The following is a 19,652-nucleotide window of genomic DNA, read 5'->3' on the forward strand; positions in this document are numbered from 1 at the left end:
CTGCCGATAATTAGCATTGTTAAAATTTGCTAGCAAACCGCCGAAAACTTTACGTTTTAGGCTAGGACACGTTTCTTAAACTTCAAAAGTAAGTGTCGTTACGTTATTTCCCATACATTTTTTGGACAGTGACAGCACTTACCGCTAAAAGACGCCTCTCTAATCTGTGAAGGACGCCATTTTACTTGCTAGAGCTAGCTGGCGTTATTTTCCGCCAAACACCCCCAATGAGAACGTTGCCTGCTGCCACACGTCATTTTCAAGCAAGATAATGATAATAAAATTGTGTTGAATTTTGATAACTGTTATCTGTTTGTTTGATAAATTAAAATTTAATTGGTTAGGTGCAAAAAACAGGTTTGTAAACTCACTTCCTTTAAGCAGGTTTGTAATCTTAGTGCCATCTACCATAAAATAGGTAACTACAATTTAATAAATTTTAGGTTACAAAACCGGGAACGATGCCGAAACATAAGAAAAAGGAAGAAAGTTCCAGCAGCGATAGTGATGAAGGTCCTATAGATGTAAGTAAGAGTAAAAACGATTTTATTTAAGGCCTTGAAATCGTAATAATAAAGCCTCGACACACATTATGCATGGGTAAATAGTGGTAGATTCACAAAATCATCCTATTTCTCTAAGAAATTTTCCTGCAATTTATGTGCCAACTTACTTTTTAAAATGTATCAACTAAATTAATTTTGATTCAAAAATATTTTTTGAATCCCACAACAAAAGCGCTTAATAATCTTATTAGAAAACATACAATATAAACATTAGCCATCTTGAAGCAACAAACTACCTACTTTAAATTTTTCAAGGTAATTAGTTTCCCCCAAGGCATTAAATTCATAAATTCCAATCAGTTCCTCTACAAAACTTATAAACTCGTCACATTTCCTTTACTGTTATTGATATCAAATTATATTTTTTCAGAGAAACCCACCTCCTGAGAAAAAAGCCAAAATGGGGTCAAGAACTGATGACAAAGAGCCAACCTGGGTATTGCAAGGCAAAAAATTAGTAAAAGTTCGGGAATTCAAGGGAAAAGTGTATGTAGATGTAAGAGAATTCTATGAAAAAAATGGCGACTTGTTACCAGGAAAGAAAGGAATAAGTTTAACTCCAGAACAATGGCGTAAACTATTATCACTTGGTGATGAAATAAATGAGACCATCAGCACTTTATGCTAAGCATGAAAATGAATGTTATTGATATTTTAAGTAATTATTATCTGTGTTGATACTAAATATTCCTTAAATAAACTTTATAAGCATGAAGTTTTGTATTACTTATTTACTTTGTTTTTTAAATATGAAGAATCTATTTTGAACTCTAGTTTTGAAGTCGGTCTTATTTATTATTTGAGATTGCCCCAAAAACTAAATAAAGTTATCGAAATATAAGCATAATAAATTGGTAATGGCATTAGGTTATTAAATAAAACAACATTTCTGGCTAGGATTTGTGTAATTATATGAAGTAAAACAGGAAACGTTTAATACAATACACATTGGGGCACCTAAGACCCTAATCATTGACTTTCCTACCAAAGAGGGCGTAAACATTGATAGGTATTTCCTGCAGAAATTTAGCTCAGTCTCTTGTCCATTTTATATTTTAACAATATTCAGACACTCTTCAACTATCAATTTATTAAAAAGGCTTTGTACCGGCTCATATAAAAATAGGCTCGATTCTTTTTAAAGGGCAATTGTCTTGTCAGTGTCTGCGTGCGCGCCGCATACGTATTGGCGCGCTCCCATACAAACCGCGCCCGCCCGGTGCGTTTCTATGAAGATAACCTACTCATTTGTATTTACTCTGGTAAAGTCGACATATCAACTCGGAAAGGGATCAACCACAGATATGGATTAGAGGCATCAACACTTGTATCGCCTTTTACGAGCTGTCATCGCCTTCCGCGCCAGTGCGGGACTTGTGTCACCCCCTGATGCTTGGCACCCGGGGCGGACCGCCCCCACCGCCCCCCTTACGCCGCTACTGTTCCGTGCGCTGTCAATTGCGAGGCGAGGCGTTTACGTTACGGTGCGGATAAGTGTGCGTTGAAGTATGGAGTTTCATACAAAGAATACTGACCGCCTCGAGTTGATACAGTTACGATCCCTTTCCGGGTTGATAAATGTGCTACGCCCTTAAGCGGATTCAGATTTGTAGGTGGCTGGCGCACACCATCCGTCGTCGCCATCCAACCATACCCATACAAAAACATCCGCTGCCTGAAAGAACCGGCGCACTTGGCATGCTTTTAATTCGGTTATTGAATTAGCATGATTATGTGGATGCCATTTTAAAATCAAGCCCACTGTAGAACTAGGGTTGCCATTCGTAACATATTGATGAACCTTAAGACCTTTTGTTATTTTTAATTGCTTAGTTGTACTGGGCAGACAGGTAACCCTATGTAGAACTCCTCAAAAGTGACAATGATTTTAACTACATTATTTTTTTAACAGATATTAAATAATTATCACAATACATTCATGTTGTGTGTATGTAAAAGTTTAACAAAAAATGTATTTCTTATTACATCCTTCTATGCATAGTATTCTACTATAGATTAACCGCCGTGAGCGCAACTCGTTACTAATGAGTCTATAATGCTATGGTGATGGTGATGATGGCGTTAGCTGTCGCGCTAGCAGCGGTCAAGCTTAAATTTAAATGCTCCATTTTATAAGTCTTCATTTTTCTTTTAAAATGCAAAAATGTTACCTACATCTTTAGACAGGATGACTTTTAAATCGTTGGCATCCTTTTAAACTAAGACTCTACTCATGGTTCATAGTACATTCCCTGAATATGAGACAAATTCAATGATTTATAATTTCAAAAATTAAAACATTACACTGTGGCATCTTATTTCGATGTATTAGGTGTTAATATTACTTAATATGCAACAAAAATGTGCTGTTAACTTTACAATCGTTTTAAACTCTTTATAAGATCACACTAATACAAATAAATAGTAAAATTAAGACAAAAAACTCATTGGATTTGTGTCAATTGTGTCATATTCAGGAAATGTACTATTTACCATGAGTGGAGTAGAGTAGTTTAAAAGGATGCCAATGATTTAAAAGTCCCCCTGTATTACAGTACAGACAACAGTTATAGTATTATATCAGTTTTTCTTGTGGTGGCTGGCACATGAAGTTTCAATTACGCTTATTTTTGAAGAAATAAAAGTAAGTACACATAAATTCTATTTTTTTTACAGAAATGTCAAATCGGGAATTTAGTTCCGTAACTTTTGAAGATTTAAATATTCTTTACTTCACTCTATCCGCCACCTAAGAGAAAAACTGACTTTAGGTAGCTTAGTACAAAGGTGATCTACCAATAACGAGGCCTGTTTCACGACGGGGAAATGCGGCAATTCAACTAAAAATTACGATAGTTCTTTAACTTCGATAGACTATGACAGATTTAGGCCAAGTTAATTTTTGTAGTGATAGTGGAAAGAAATACCAGGTATTTGTACAAATATTTCATATTCTTCACATTGCTTAATGTTTTGTATTTAGTTTGGAGTCAATAGGAAAATGTGTGCGGAAACATCCCTGCTTTGAAATAAGGACGCTGCGAAGATAAGCGTGTTTTCATTTTAGCATGATTTGTACGTGACACCTATTTGTTTTCAAACCAATTTTGTAACATATTCGAGTTGTAATTTTGGAAGGTGAAACAGGCCCATAACCGTTACTAAGGTAAATCACAAACAACAAATATTTCAAAATATTACTGGTCACTTAATTATTTAAAATTATATTACTATCAAATCAGACAAAAGAGTTATTCCAAAATATACAGTATACAATATTGATGAGAAATATACAAATAGTAAATAACTGTCATAGTATGTTAGATCAAAAGTGTATAAAATATCAACAATCTACCAAAATACAGATTTTGAATAGAAATTGACTAAAATTGTTTGTCATAATATTATAACATTACATTTGGTTTCAGATATTTAATATCAATTACTTATGGCAAAAATGGCAATAATATTAAAAAACATGACTAGTTTTACTAGTAACACCAGTTTTATAAAATAGGAAATAATCTTATTATTCTAACCACTGGAAATTTTAGAGTTGTAGATATGGTATAGTATATCACGCATAATTTGGGTATTAGCCTGCTAAAGGGCAACTACTACCAATTTACAAGATTTAAAATTCATTTAACTAAATTAAAAATAAATAATAACAAATCAGTTGTGTAAATAAACATACATAAATGTATAAAATCCACAAAACTCGTTAGATACGGCAGTTTTTGATTTATATTAAACCTACTCCTATTTAGTTACAAAATAATATTTGGAAGAAGTATTACCTAACCGAACCTTATTAAACATTAAAATTAAATGAGCAAATATAATTGTAGATCTGTAATCTTTAAGAATATATTGAATACATTCAGCTACGTCGAGGTCCACTCGAATGTTAGCAGCGTTTTTGACTAATTAATTAGCTTATACAGCTGCCAATAAAAAATATTGATTAACTCTATCGCACACATACCCTTAAAATATATTATGAATGAGATTCATACCCTCACCGCCAAAACCACGTTAACAATAAATTACCTAAATTAAAATAAATCTGAGGTATATGTGGCTACGGAAGTAGGGATAAAATGGAGAAAGTCAATACACAGTACAAGTTATAAGAATAAGAGAGTTCTAAATAACATCATACAATCTACGATACTTATGTTACCTTTGGCTTTATATGGAAACACTGTATGTTGAAATGATCGCACATCTCTTGTACCTGCAAAAAAATAAAAACAATTTTTAACAACTATGTATTGAAATTTTTATGCACAATTTTTTGTTTGACGGCAGCGCAAGCTAACACTGGATCATTTTATACAGCTGTCACGTAGTGCTATTTAACAACAAAAATGTTCATTCTGATATGCTGAATACGTATAAAGGACGTAGCACACTAATCAATCCGGAAAGGGATCGTAACCGTATAAACTCGAGGCGGTCAGTATTCTTTGTATGAAACTCCATACCGTACTGTAACGCATACTTATCCGCACCGTAACGTAAACCGCCTCGCCTCGCGTTAGACAGTGCGCGAAAGGCGATGACAGCTCGCGAAAGGCGAGATCAAGTCTGCTCAGTGTTGATCCCTTTCCGAGTTGATAAGTCTGCTACGAGCTTAAATCTCAGGAGTTTTAATAGGTAAAACTATACATAGATTGCTTAGGTATCCAATAAAGTCTCCCGCGCACTAGGTGCAGCCAATCCGGAATATGAACGAACACTCTTGGCTGCCTAGTGCGCGGGCTCCCATACACTGTTATACGTTCGACTGGCTGCCGCAGCCAGGCTGCCTAGTGGGCGGGGTCGCTAAAGCTTCAACCAAACCAACGTGTGCAGAATGCAGATCGCCATTGCCGACGCGATCAAAGACCAATGACAGAACGGGTGACCAATGACAGCTCGCTCATGGGCGACACCTGACGCACAGCACCGGCCCGTACTCACCACGCGGGAGCCGTAGTACACGTGCGCGGCGGAGCAGCCCGCGCACAGCGCCGCCAGCAGCAGCAGCTCGCTCATGGGCGACACCTGACGCACAGCACCGGCCCGTACTCACCACGCGGGAGCCGTAGTACACGTGCGCGGCGGAGCAGCCCGCGCACAGCGCCGCCAGCAGCAGCAGCTCGCTCATGGGCGACACCTGACGCACAGCACCGGCCCGTACTCACCACGCGGGAGCCGTAGTACACGTGCGCGGCGGAGCAGCCCGCGCACAGCGCCGCCAGCAGCAGCAGCTCGCTCATGGGCGACACCTGACGCACAGCACCGGCCCGTACTCACCACGCGGGAGCCGTAGTACACGTGCGCGGCGGAGCAGCCCGCGCACAGCGCCGCCAGCAGCAGCAGCTCGCTCATGGGCGACACCTGACGCACAGAACCGGCCCGTACTCACCACGCGGGAGCCGTAGTACACGTGCGCGGCGGAGCAGCCCGCGCACAGCGCCGCCAGCAGCAGCAGCTCGCTCATGGGCGACACCTGACGCACAGCACCGGCCCGTACTCACCACGCGGGAGCCGTAGTACACGTGCGCGGCGGAGCAGCCCGCGCACAGCGCCGCCAGCAGCAGCAGCTCGCTCATGGGCGACACCTGCACGCACAGCACCGGCCCGTACTCACCACGCGGGAGCCGTAGTACACGTGCGCGGCGGAGCAGCCCGCGCACAGCGCCGCCAGCAGCAGCAGCTCGCTCATGGGCGACACCTGACGCACAGCACCGGCCCGTACTCACCACGCGGGAGCCGTAGTACACGTGCGCGGCGGAGCAGCCCGCGCACAGCGCCGCCAGCAGCAGCAGCTCGCTCATGGGCGACACCTGACGCACAGCACCGGCCCGTACTCACCACGCGGGAGCCGTAGTACACGTGCGCGGCGGAGCAGCCCGCGCACAGCGCCGCCAGCAGCAGCAGCTCGCTCATGGGCGACACCTGACGCACAGCACCGGCCCGTACTCACCACGCGGGAGCCGTAGTACACGTGCGCGGCGGAGCAGCCCGCGCACAGCGCCGCCAGCAGCAGCAGCTCGCTCATGGGCGACACCTGACGCACAGCACCGGCCCGTACTCACCACGCGGGAGCCGTAGTACACGTGCGCGGCGGAGCAGCCCGCGCACAGCGCCGCCAGCAGCAGCAGCTCGCTCATGGGCGACACCTGACGCACAGAACCGGCCCGTACTCACCACGCGGGAGCCGTAGTACACGTGCGCGGCGGAGCAGCCCGCGCACAGCGCCGCCAGCAGCAGCAGCTCGCTCATGGGCGACACCTGACGCACAGCACCGGCCCGTACTCACCACGCGGGAGCCGTAGTACACGTGCGCGGCGGAGCAGCCCGCGCACAGCGCCGCCAGCAGCAGCAGCTCGCTCATGGGCGACACCTGACGCACAGCACCGGCCCGTACTCACCACGCGGGAGCCGTAGTACACGTGCGCGGCGGAGCAGCCCGCGCACAGCGCCGCCAGCAGCAGCAGCTCGCTCATGGGCGACACCTGCACGCACAGCACCAGCGCCAGCACCAGTGCGTACGGGACCAGCAGCCCGTTGAACAGCTCGCATCGCGTGTCGCTCATCTGGGACACGATCAGACGGCACTGCAAACAGAAGGGTGACGAATTTTGAAATCTACACTGGACGCTGACAAAACGAAGCAGTCCGAATTCCTAAAAATCGCCTCTCATCAATAACATACATAGATCTTAAGGCAGAGTTTTCGAGCAGCTAGAGTCATAAATCATCTATAAGTGAGATATCATAAGATTTAGAATAGTCTAAACCAGTGTTCCGCAATCGGTGTACCGTGGTCATTAGATGGTGTGCCTCGGAAAAATATGTTTTTCTTATAAACTTATTTTTAGTAAGTAAGGGTAAGACTAATGAAATTACTTCTTAAAGAATTATTTTTTATGTGTTTACCACCAAAAAATTTCCTTTTACCTTGTACCTTGAACACAAAAAAAATTGGTCTAAACAAAACCCACTCTTTTACAATGGGAATAATTTAAATCTATAACAGAAAACATCAATAAAACAAACGCTGCCATAGCATTACTTACGTTGATATTCGAGAATATAGTTCCGGTGAGCAGATAGAACAGCCTGGGGCCTCGGTTGATGATGTCGGTGGGCGAGTACAGCGCCCACGCGCTGCTGAGCGCGAAGAACAGCAGCACCGGCACCAGCGGACGCACTGCCTCCGAGAACGGACGCATCTTGCCCGTGCCGTCGCGGTACGACCTGATGCAGACGGGTCATTGTACAGGCACACTGTAGTATAAATGTATAACTAAACGAAGAAATAAACAAAGACATTAGTGGGCGAGTACGGTGCTGCTGAGCGCGAAGAAGAGCAGCACCGGGGCTTATTCCACTATTCCCCGTTAGCGCCAATTGGAGCTTATAATGGGGAATAATGAACTGAAAAGTTCATTAATCCCCGTTATATTAGGATTTTATTTTTGACGTAATGGGGATTAATAAACTTTTTAGTTCATTATTCCCCATTATAAGCTCCATTGGCGTTAATGGGGAATAGTGAACAAAAAGTTCACTAATCCCCGTTGACGGGGATTGTCAACGGGGAATAGTGGAATAACCCAGCACCGGCACCAGCGGCCGCACCGCCTCCGAGAACGGACGCATCTTGCCCGTGCCGTCGCGGTACGACCTGATGCAGACGTATTATAAATAATACAATTTTTATTGCACAAATCAGACTTGGATCGGAATCTTGGAGTGTCCCTGCGTGATCGAATCAGAAATGAAGAGATCCGCAGGAAAACCAAACTGACCCACATAGCCCGCAGAATTGCTAAAATGAAGTGGCAGTGGGCGGGGCACATAGCTCGTAAGGCTGATGGCCGTTGGGGTAGAAAACTTCTAGAGTAACGATCACAAGTCGGAAGACGTATTGTGGGCAGGTCCTGGGTGGACAGACGATCTGGTGAAGGTCGCGGGAAGATCCTGAATACGGGCAACGCAGGACCGGTCGTTATGGAAATCCTTGTCCTTTGTCCAACAGTGGACGTCATTTGGCTGAAACGAATGAAATCAGACTCGGATACTCGGAAGGTCGAATCGATAGGGGTGCGACGAAGTGTCCATGATAAAAAAATATTTTGTTGTATGTTCTTTCGTAGTGTGTTCGTTTTTGAACAGTATGTTTAAATGATGATATAGGTAGGCAAGCAGTTATTTAAAAAAAAAAATACATACTCTCACTTTACTTTGGTCGGTACGTAGCTAACAAACTTAAATGTTTAAATCCCGTTACAGGACATTTTAACAAATATTCATGAACGTATTGTTGTATTGTAATATGCAAAAAGGTTAATGCATAAAAACCTCAACAAGTACAAACTCCAGTAATTTTTTGCATAGATACTAATGGTGTGATGTTGAAAAAATGATTAGATAAACACAGGAGTGACCGTTATCACCTTTCATAGAGTATTATGAGTTACTTATCTGAGAACTTTGATTGTCTCTTATCTGATCTGATGAAACAGGTACCTAGTACCTGACTCTTTTTTGCGAGTAACTTGCAGCACCTTTTATTTTCTTCTGATAATTTCGATACAGGTCAAATGACTATTAAACTTTCACCTTTACTGGTGAGACAAGGACTTAGTGGTTTAATTGGCGGATAAACTGTAGATCCTAGATGGCCAAGAGTTGCAGCAGTAGAAACAAGAAGTGGGAATCTATACTTCTATACTAATATTATACATGCGAAAGTTGTCTGTCTTGCTTCCACGCCTAAACCACTGCTAAATAATCTTTAAGGAGCTGTAGCTCACTCATGGGAGACACGCGCCAGTACAGCACTAGCACTAGTGCGGCTCCGTAGGGGGTAGCAGTGAACACAATCACTTAAAGAGCTGTCAACCCTGCTGGCTGGCCAGAAGATGGAGGAATGGGAACGAGAAAAAGGACTATTTTCGTGACTATAACTTGCAAATGTCTCACAATAAGCCGTAAATGCTGACTAGCTGGAAGTTTATATAGATTTCTGAAAAGATTAATTTCGTTGTAACTCCAATGACAGTTTAACTTTCCCCTTCACTGGTTGGGTTTTCATTGGCGGTCAAGCCACGGTAATATTATCTATAGTCAAGCTGTAGATACTGGCTACACAGGAGTTGCAGTGGTGGGAACGAGAGGAGGGAATAGTCCCGTTTTTGGCTTAAAGTTGAAGCATTAGGAACGTCTTGAACCAGAAAAAGTAATATTCAAGTGACCTACTTGTAAATATTCCACAGGATGACGGTCTGGCTGGTGATCATGGCGGAGAAGTAAAGCACGAACTCGAACACGATCCCAGGGCTGAGTCCTCCCGGCAGCGACACGTGCCACGCCTTAGGCCCAATGACAGATGTCGTTAGCAGCAGGCAGCACGACCCCTGAGAATAAAAAGAATGACGTTTCATATTAGGGTAGTGGACACCCTTCTTCTTTTGTTCTTTTTTTGGCCAGATCTCGGTTATTATAGGGGGAACCCTAGTCAATAGACAAACTTTTTATGAGCTATCGAAACGCGATTTTGATATAGATTTTGTAAGGCAATGGGAGCTATGATGTCATCAGGTTCGCGAACTCAATTATAACTATACAGCTAATTCAAAACTAACGTATTTAGGAGTGTGATTTTTTAAAGAAGTTTGTATTGAATCGATTTCAAATTCAAATTGTTTATTTGCCTACTAAGTGTACATTAAAGGTTTGAAGTACCCAAATGAGCGAGCCATGCATGATGCAGAATTACGTTTTCCTAATATGATATTATATGATGGTATGGCGTGATTAATGATAAAGTCAAACTTCAGTCAAACGCCTGCCAATCCAACACAGCCCAATGGGATTATAGTGCTCCGTATACGTATCTTTGTCGTTTTGGAAGATAATAGTTCTGTATCTATACGAGATCTAGTACAATTTATCGTTATTTGTTGCGTCACAAATTATCATCAATTTGTGAACCCACTGCCATACCGTAACTCTGGAAACATCCGTAATTCCCAACGTCATCAAGTCAAAGAGTAATTAAATGATAGCTGTAATTGTACTTACAATCATGGTGAAGTCATATCCCCAAGGCAGGAACATCACCCCAGTGTTGTATTTCTCCCAGTGCGTGAGATAAAAGTTTATAAATATGTTCCATATCACAAAGAAAAACCGGAGTGGGCTTAACTCATCTCTGTAACATAACGATAAAAACTTTCTTTATTACAAACAAATAACAGGAAGGAAAACCAAATAACAAATAGGTAACAAATCAGTGGCGCCATAAAAAACCAGCTGTGATTACTGATTATATCAAAAATCCCATGCCAAAAATTATAATTCTTTTTCCTCAAGCTATACACGTGTTTTAGATTAAAACATCAAAAAATCTTACAAGATGCTTGAAAGCCTAGTTAAGATTAACGTAAGTACCTAGTTTATTTTAAAGCCAAATTTCATAGCATTTATTCTCGGTTCAGTTGGTAAATAGTTGGATTATCTAACTTGAAGCTTCTGGGGTTGATTCTAGTGGGACACAATAAGGCCCATAACATATTAAATTGGATTCAATTTAGATTTAATCAATGATATTTTAATATAAATCATAATAAGAGCGAATCAAGGTTACAATATCCGCTATTTCAAAATAGGCTAGTTGCCTAAAAAAATTTTTTTAGTCCGTAATGTTTAATATCAAAAAATATTGGACACATATAATTTTATTTGTCAATCTAACAAATAATTACATAGTTATGGTGCGTTGAAGTTGCGCACGACGTCACAACGTGCGGCATTTTTAAGCAAGCGTTGACGTCACGGGCCTCTTCTTATGAACTTTGGGGCGCTTTATCTCTTTAAATTTTCATTAGTTTGAAAAAGTGAAAAATACGTGTAGAGTATTTTTTGATAAGTTAACTGACGGACTAATTAAAACTCTTGCTTTTTGACCCAGGCAACATCCCCATTAAGAGCATTAGTGATTTGTTTCCATTTTAATTCTGGTTTATTCCAAAAAGAAATATGATTCCTTGTTTCAGAGTTTATTTGGATTTAATCAAGCCAAGGCAAATGCGTAAATTATAAGCTCTTAAAGTCTGATAATGGAGTTGTAGGTACTTAAAGATAATTATTTTGTTTGTACTTTTTTATACAACCTGAATGCTTTTAGCATTATACTGCTAAATGAGAAGTTGTTAGTACAACAGACTATGAACTGTATGTGAATTGATTCAGCAATGTTTACCTTCCAAATATGCTGTACAAACAAGTGGGTATGAGCACGGACGAGTACGAGTCGAGGCCGTGGTCAAAGAGCTCGCCCAGCGGCCCGCTAGTGCCTGTCCTGCGGGCTTGCTTGCCGTCGATGCCGTCTAGAAAACACATTCAGTTATGATGATTCCATTTGAATTTGTTTAAATACACGCACGTACAAAATCGTTCGTTTCAGCCAAATGACGTCCACTGCTGGACAAAGGCCTCCCCCAAGGTTTTCCACAATGAACGGTCCTGCGCTGCCCGCATCCAGGCTCTTCCCGCGACCTTTACCAGATCGTCGGTCCACTTAGTAGGAGGCCTGCCCACGCTACGTCTTCCAGCCCGTGGTCGCCACTCAAGAACTTTCCTGCCCCAACGGCCATCGTCTCTACGAGCTATGTGCCCCGCTCACTGCCACTTGATTTTAGCAATTCTGCGAGCTATGTCGGTTACTTTGGTTCTCCTGCGGATCTCCTCATTTATGATTCGATCACGCAGGGAAACTCCGAGCATAGCCCGCTCCATCGCCCTTTGCGTGACCTTGAGCCTTCTTATGAGGCCCATAGTAAGCGAACACGTACAAAATAGGTAATATTAAATAACTTATTTTTACAGACAATAGTTCGAGACACAGTAGCCAAAAAGTTCGCAACACGTCTTTGTTATATTGGAATAAGGTTGTGTTGTCAACTTTTTGGCCACTTTAGGTGTCACGAACTATTTGACGCTGACTGTACAAGGTGTTACATTTACATACAAGCAAGTTACGTATTACAGGCAAGTTCAAGGTTTAGTATGACGGTTTACTACATCACTCAGTTTGGGTATTTTACTACTTAATAAAAATTCAATTAGTAACTAGCATGCATTTGGATATAGCTATTTCTACGACTCCACCATTTTTTCTATCGACTCGGACGAACGAACAATTAGTCTATCCTTCGCTTGGCCCAAATGTTTGGATATTTCGAAGCTTTTGGCATTTAATAAGCGTGCAATCTCTACATAAAAAAAAATCTTTATAAATAATAACTTTGCACAGGAAGAGCGTCTCTCGCTCCAAACGATAGCTGACGGTGGAAAATTACTCATAACAATCTATAAATTTATTATTATCTAACCTTTGTTATCAGTTGAACTCAATATCCTTTGTACCGAAAAAAATATTTTTAGAAATTATAACTATAATATTATATTGCATAATACGTCTACTATAGCTGCAATATAGGTACGTTAGTTTATTTTAAAATAAATAATTAAGAAAGATAACATTATAAGGCGATAGAGATCACGTCGCCACCCATAAGTGCAATCACGTGGCACAATCTTAAAACTTAATGCCGATTCATTTATGAATAAGTTTATAATTGTACAGCTATTTTAATAACCAAACAATATCTAAATAGGATACGATTTCGTAACGCCTTGGTATTATCAAAGTAAGACGTTAACATTAGATAACAAAGGGCAGTTATTTGAACAATCTGAGTAACAGAACAGACTCCGGCTCAATTACATCTATATTATTTGTTTGTATATTGGATTGTAATTATGTATCATGATTACATACTAGCGACACTCGTAACTGCATACTCGTTGTACCAGTTGTACACAAAAACATAACTCTGTCTCCTATACAAGTGAAAAAAATATTGTTATTATATTTAAAAATAACTTGTTTTAATGTTGTTTAATATTTTACGAAGATGTTACGATTGCGCACATCCTGTATGTCAGCAGTTCAACATACTTAGGTACTCGTGAACCATTAAACCGATTTTGATGTGGTAAATGGATTGAGAATTTAGACCCAAGAAAAACAGGTAAGATAGTTTTTATCCCAGATTTTTAACAGAAACGGGCGCGGTAATCTTTCTGTGACAGATCGAAATCTACACGGGCAAAGCTGCGGGCATTAGCTAGTTAATCAAAATAATAATACGACTACTTACGCAGAATTATAAAGCAACATTCGACGATAAGATGACCTATCTTATTTATGATAATAATATTAAAAATAGCGGTAGTACGCGACGTACTGAGTTTGGTTTTAACAACAGCACAATAAAATTTACATAATTTCGAAGGCACGTTAAGTTGTTCCGTCGATTGAACTATTGTCAGACGCCTGTTAAGGCTAAGGGCGGTCATTAAGTAATTCTTACATGCCATGACCTTAGTTCTTATAACCGACACACACGATAGAAGACGGATCGTGTTAAAAGTTACTTAACTGCGGTCTCATACAACACAACAATACAACGAAAATTAAAACTAATAGGTAAAAGAAAGACGGATTATTTAGTCACAAAATACTTACAAAGTATTTTGTGGCTTTGTGTAATGTATAATAATCAATTATTTAGCATTTCAGTACCTAAACCTAAATAACTGTGTTTTTCTTTCGAAGATGCCTTGTTTAGGAAATGGGGTGGAGATAGAGGTCAACCTTGCACAGTTTTTCTCTTGATCTTAGAGTTCCACTAAAAACCATTGTCTGGTGCACTGCATAATATTAAGAATAAATACTATTAAAACAAAAGATAGTCATAAAAAATCCCCCTTTTACCCTCTGAGTAGGTATGTTAGGGCCAACAGTTATTTACTAAGTTAGAATTAAATGATAAAATGAACTTCTAAGTGACCTTTGTGCTAGGTATAATTATAATTAATAGCTATTAGTCACTATTTTTATCTTAGGAGCTCCCTGCCTTTTTTAAAACTATTTTATTCAAATAAAAAACCGGCCAAGTGCGAGTCGGACTCGCGCACCGAGGGTTCCGTACAAACCTGCAAGGTTTACAAAGTTCGTTCATTACGACAATCGAGTCATAACTATGGTATTTTTATTGCAAAATGAAATTCATAACATTACAATGGGGAAAGTAACTACTTAAAAGGAGAATGCCCAAAAGTGGTATCGCTCGAAATCTAATTGTACATTGAGGGTACCACACCGTAAATTCCTTTCTTCATTTGTAATGATTTGCGAAAGTAGTAAGAAATTGTAAAACCTCCGGAATAAAATCCGATTTTAATAAAAAGTATTGTAACAATGAGCTGCAATCAGCAACACCTATCACCGAGCAACGACACTACGTAGTTCGCACGGTTGTCAATAGATGGCGCTGTTCGTAGTTAGCTCGCGGTATCATTTGATTTTTTCCTGTCCTTAAGTAGTCAGGGCTAACCACAAATCCCTTTCCCCTTGCAAAATGGTATAAATAACATTGGTATGCACGCAAGATTATTTTGTGTTTATATCTGATCCTTATCAAATAACGCTAGCTTTGGCGTAGCTAGGGTTTTTTTTTAGGCAGGGTAACTATCTACAAATATAAAACAAGTATTCTTAGGTAAAACCTGTAGCTATGCCAATGGACACCATTCATTTCACTTTTAAGTGTTTTAAAAACCAAAATTACGTCAAAGTCCGGAGTTTTATAAAAAAAAAATATGCGGTATGATTATTTTTTATTTATTTATTTTTCCTATATTTGCATTATAGGTAGGTACCTACCTCAGCGTTTTGAATTTTTGCGTTGATTTAGAATTTCTCACAGTTTAGAGGCAATTAGATTTAAGAAGTGTTTGATATGAATTTCAACTTTAATATCTCTACGCGTTCATGTGAAAAAGGGTAGGTACTGTAGGTAGTAAGTTTATAATTATTAAAAAAATATTTTATGTCATGTAAGCAAAAATAATATTTTAAATTTTATATAACTTCAAATTTATCATTTTCGCAATTTTTCCTTTATCTGTACTATATAACGTTGCTTCGTGCCGAATTTCAAGATTCTGAGTTCACAGGAAGTACCTTGTAGGTTTTGATTCCCTAGCGTGTGACGGAAATTCGTCTAAGGTGTCGGTATAAACTGCTGTATCTTTTGATCGCGTTAACTTAGAAGTTTGATTTTTTTACTTCTTAACCCTTAATTTGGCAGACTCATTATTTATCAAAAAATAAAAATACATCGTCGGATTTATGTTCTTAGGGTTATTTATAGGTCAGAAAAAAATATATAAAAAATCGGAACTTCACCAAATAGAAAAAAAACAATGTTCATCCCGATGAACACTGCCAAATACATGGAGAATTTTAACTGTTCATTGGGGTGAACATTGCCAATTTAGGGTAGCGGCATTAAATTAAAACAGTTATTCATATAAAAAGTAAAATTTATATTATCAAATGCTTTTTGGTGCACAAAATAGTAAGAAATTAACTATTACCATACAATTTTGTGTGATCGTTGAGGTAAAACAATGTTCAATGGTTTTAAAGAAAAAAACATAATTTTTTGTTCATGTAACTTAAAAGTGGACAAGTCGCACTAAATAATAAAAAAACAGCTCCCACATTTATAAAATATATTCTTCAGGGTTTAAATAAAAAAGTAAAAATGATTTTAATCAAAAATATTCTTTGGAACTACAAACTTTGAATCTACAAACAACCGCTAAATTAAAATATGTAATTATTTTGCATGAAAATTTAGAAAACAATTATGTCCACTTTTACCAGTAACAAAATATTATTCTGATATTACATTTCATGCAATATACAGTATTAAGCTGCCAACATCCCAAACAAAATAAAAAATTACTCTAAATAAAAAAATTAGTCCACTGAAATAAAATTAAGCAAAAATAAACGTTTCATAGCTTATTTGACAACGTTCACTGGGATGAACAATCAAAGATTATTAGTAATTTGGCAATGTTCACTGGGATGAACACTCGACTTTGACCTGGTATAACATGGCTTATTTATTAAATGAGCATTATAAATCAATCAAGTTATTAAGCATGAACACTATGCAATACGTTAAAACCACTGTCATTACTCAATTATAATAAAACACATGTAAAGCTTGAATAAACACCTTGACACTAAAGCCTGGTCTTCGCTATGGCCGGCATTTTGGCTAAAATTAACACTTTCAGACTGTGACTAGCACATAAAAATATTTTTCTACCAAAACTTAAGTATATTTTCTAGTGAAAAAATAAATTTACCAGAAATTAAGACGTATGCACTCGGCATATTATTTTTTTCAATTGAATGTTCATCCCAGTGAACAAAATCAAATGAAGGGTTAAAGGGACAATAGATCTAGGTATTTGGTATAAATTTCAATTTGATACCTTTATTCGTTCGTGAGAAATAAGGTAGTAAGTTTCATTTTATTAAAATATTTTTATTATATTATATAACTAAAAAAATGTAATTTTCGCAATTTTTCCTATATTTGCATTATATGACAATGCTTTATGCCAAATTTCAAGATTCTGAGTTTACGGGAAGTATCCTGTTGGTTTTGATTCCTTTGCGAGTGTCGAAAATTTGTTGAAAATATCGACATAATCGGCTGTATCTTTTGATTGGCTTGGCTTAGAAGTTTGATATTTTCACAGCTTAAAGGGACAATAGACCTGAGTATTTCATGTGAATTTCAGCTTGATACGTTCACGCGTTCTTGAGATAAAGGGTCTTGACAGAAGGACGGACGGACAACAAAGTGATCCTATAAGGGTTCCGTTTTTTCCTTTTGAGGTACGGAACCCTAAAAAGGAAAATGTACATACAATTTATATGTAGTTAAGATACATGCATGAAGATCAATAACAGCTGTGCACATGTAAGATACTTAATTGGATAATGAGTAAACCTTGAGTAGCATTAGTTAGCTTCATAATCTGCCAACATAATCTAATTCTAAGCAATATAGTAAACAAAGTAAGTTGCATCTTTGTGTTCACTTATGCCCAGTTTATTTTTAGCTATTTGGTTAAATAGTAGAAATAAACACGAGTTGTAAACAGTTACAGATTTAACTACCAACACAATTAATACTGTTATGTGTATTATCTATTAAAAAAGGGAGACTGAAGTTGATAATATTAAACTACACTCAACATCAAATAAACCGCACCTTCCGCGACGCGAACTTTAAAGATTTTCTTCTGACACAATCGTGGTACCCCAACAATATTGGTGTTATTTGAAAGCCCAATAAATATCCTTAAAGAAAAATACATTTCATTTCTAAATAAATGATTAACATATACCATAAATGTGACTTGAAAATAGACCTCACTTTGGGCTCACCTCTGGGATCAATTAGACAAACTTTTATGGTTATAAAACCAAATAAAGATCTCACGTGTCCTCTTTAACAGATGGATAGCGATTAATCCCAACTTAACAGTTTTATAGTCATAAAAAATGGCTATAGCGTAACTACCTATTTTTTGAAGAAGTGACTCTGGATCCTTGTAAAGACACATTTTTGGGGTAAAAACCTTTCCTTTAATGAAATGAAGTTTAGAACTAGGCTTTCAAATGGTACCTACCAATGTTGGTGGGAAGTGGGGATGCATACGTTTGATAAGTGTCGCAGGAGGTGCGATTTATTTGATGCCGAGTGTATAATAGAGAAAATATTTTAGTTTTTAGGTAATTATTGTACTCCAAATTTTTTATCTGATTAAATCTTATTGGTATAATTATCTAGTAAGTATAAAATAATCTTACCTAGAGTATATGCCACGAATAAGTTCACAGCGGACACAGCCCACACCCACGAAGGAATGTGATCGTTAGTGACATTCTCTTCAGTAAGGGCGTGAAACCCATAGTCGTAGTACGAGAATAGGAGGAAGTTAAAAACGGTCAGTAGGAACCCAGCAAATGTTAGCAGGTTTGGTGCCACCCACACCGGACAAAACTGCAATTTGGTAATAAAATACATTATACTTTTTCTAAGTTCTATTGGACTTTCACAAAATACCTATATGTTGCTGAAGTTTACCTAAACCACACAAGCATAAACTATCATAAAACTACTGGTAGAATTAATTTAGTAGCTTGCAGGTAAACTATGGTTAGGGGAAATCCAAGGTTACAGATAACTGACTGATCTAAGTAATCCAACAGTGTTTTTTATTTTTTTATCACTTCAAATTTTACTAAAATCAATAAGTAACTCATATTTCCATGACTCACCTGAACACACCAATTCCAAAATGGGTGCATAACATAGTTACTGAGCACACTAGTATCGATGGAATTGTACTGAAACACAAAGGGCGGTGTAAAGTTTTATGGGTTACATGGTGTAATAGTTTTTTTTACGGCAGTACATTATTTTTCAAGTTACATATTCTTGAATAGAGGTAAAATCAGTGCTCTGCTGTGGCATTCCGAAAGTCTAATATTTAACGTTACATACAGACAAATTATTAATGAATCTAGCATTAAATACCTTGTATTTTTCGAACCCGGCCAATTTATCCGGTGTCAGGAAACGACCCATCACGACCGATGTAAGTGCACTTCTTTGTAAATTACAATGCTTTAACTTAATAGCAACATGCCGTTTCAATTAAAACAGTTGATAGTATTTTTATGTGATTTGTAATGAGAAATTAATTTCCAAAAGCGAATTTTAGCTTGCGAAAGCGTTTACTAACAACACATGACTGCCTCCCACAAGCAAAAATCGACTGACTGACATTTTTTCTGGTGCTGTCAGTTGTCAGACTGTGTGACAGACAGCTTGACGTTAATGACAGATACATAAGACATTTTTTTTTTTTTTTTTTTTATGGCTCGCGCGGCTTGCGCATTTGCCAATATCAAGTTTTTTTTTTTTTTTTTACCCCCCCATAAAACGAGGAAACGTGAAATTAGGAACACAAGGAACGGAAATCGGAATTTGGAAAAAGGATAGATCAGGAAAGTATTACATATTAAATTATATAAAAATACAAAGATATTTACATAAACTTAAGTTTAGGTTA

General features: G+C 38.7%; 2 protein-coding genes and 1 long non-coding RNA gene across 3 annotated transcripts; 1 reads left to right on the forward strand and 2 right to left on the reverse strand.

Annotated features, from left to right (window-relative positions):
• The first annotated feature begins 198 nt into the window (after nucleotides 1–198).
• LOC135072483 (RNA polymerase II transcriptional coactivator) lies at nucleotides 199–1,281 on the forward strand. The gene is made up of 3 exons (XM_063966410.1): nucleotides 199–357; nucleotides 444–524; nucleotides 937–1,281. The coding sequence occupies exons 2-3, from the start codon at nucleotides 462–464 to the stop codon at nucleotides 1,192–1,194; spliced, it is 321 nt and encodes a 106-aa protein (XP_063822480.1). The 5' UTR covers nucleotides 199–357; nucleotides 444–461; the 3' UTR covers nucleotides 1,195–1,281.
• Nucleotides 1,282–1,452: 171 nt separating this feature from the next.
• Nucleotides 1,453–5,948, reverse strand: LOC135072484 (uncharacterized). The gene is made up of 2 exons (XR_010257447.1): nucleotides 5,535–5,948; nucleotides 1,453–4,806 (listed from the first exon to the last, which is right to left on the reverse strand). It is a non-coding gene; the product is annotated as an uncharacterized LOC135072484 (long non-coding RNA).
• An 824-nt stretch (nucleotides 5,949–6,772) lies between these two features.
• LOC135072797 (ethanolaminephosphotransferase 1-like) lies at nucleotides 6,773–19,370 on the reverse strand. The gene is made up of 10 exons (XM_063966833.1): nucleotides 19,115–19,370; nucleotides 18,856–18,924; nucleotides 18,385–18,577; nucleotides 11,833–11,959; nucleotides 10,653–10,782; nucleotides 9,828–9,985; nucleotides 8,162–8,250; nucleotides 7,910–7,913; nucleotides 7,640–7,820; nucleotides 6,773–7,177 (listed from the first exon to the last, which is right to left on the reverse strand). Exons 1-10 carry the CDS (start codon nucleotides 19,163–19,165, stop codon nucleotides 6,839–6,841), a joined length of 1,341 nt encoding a protein of 446 aa, XP_063822903.1. The 5' UTR covers nucleotides 19,166–19,370; the 3' UTR covers nucleotides 6,773–6,838.
• Between the last annotated feature and the right edge of the window lie 282 nt (nucleotides 19,371–19,652).

This window comes from Ostrinia nubilalis, chromosome 6 (genome assembly GCF_963855985.1).
Source record: "Ostrinia nubilalis chromosome 6, ilOstNubi1.1, whole genome shotgun sequence".
Taxonomy (NCBI): domain Eukaryota; kingdom Metazoa; phylum Arthropoda; class Insecta; order Lepidoptera; family Crambidae; genus Ostrinia; species Ostrinia nubilalis.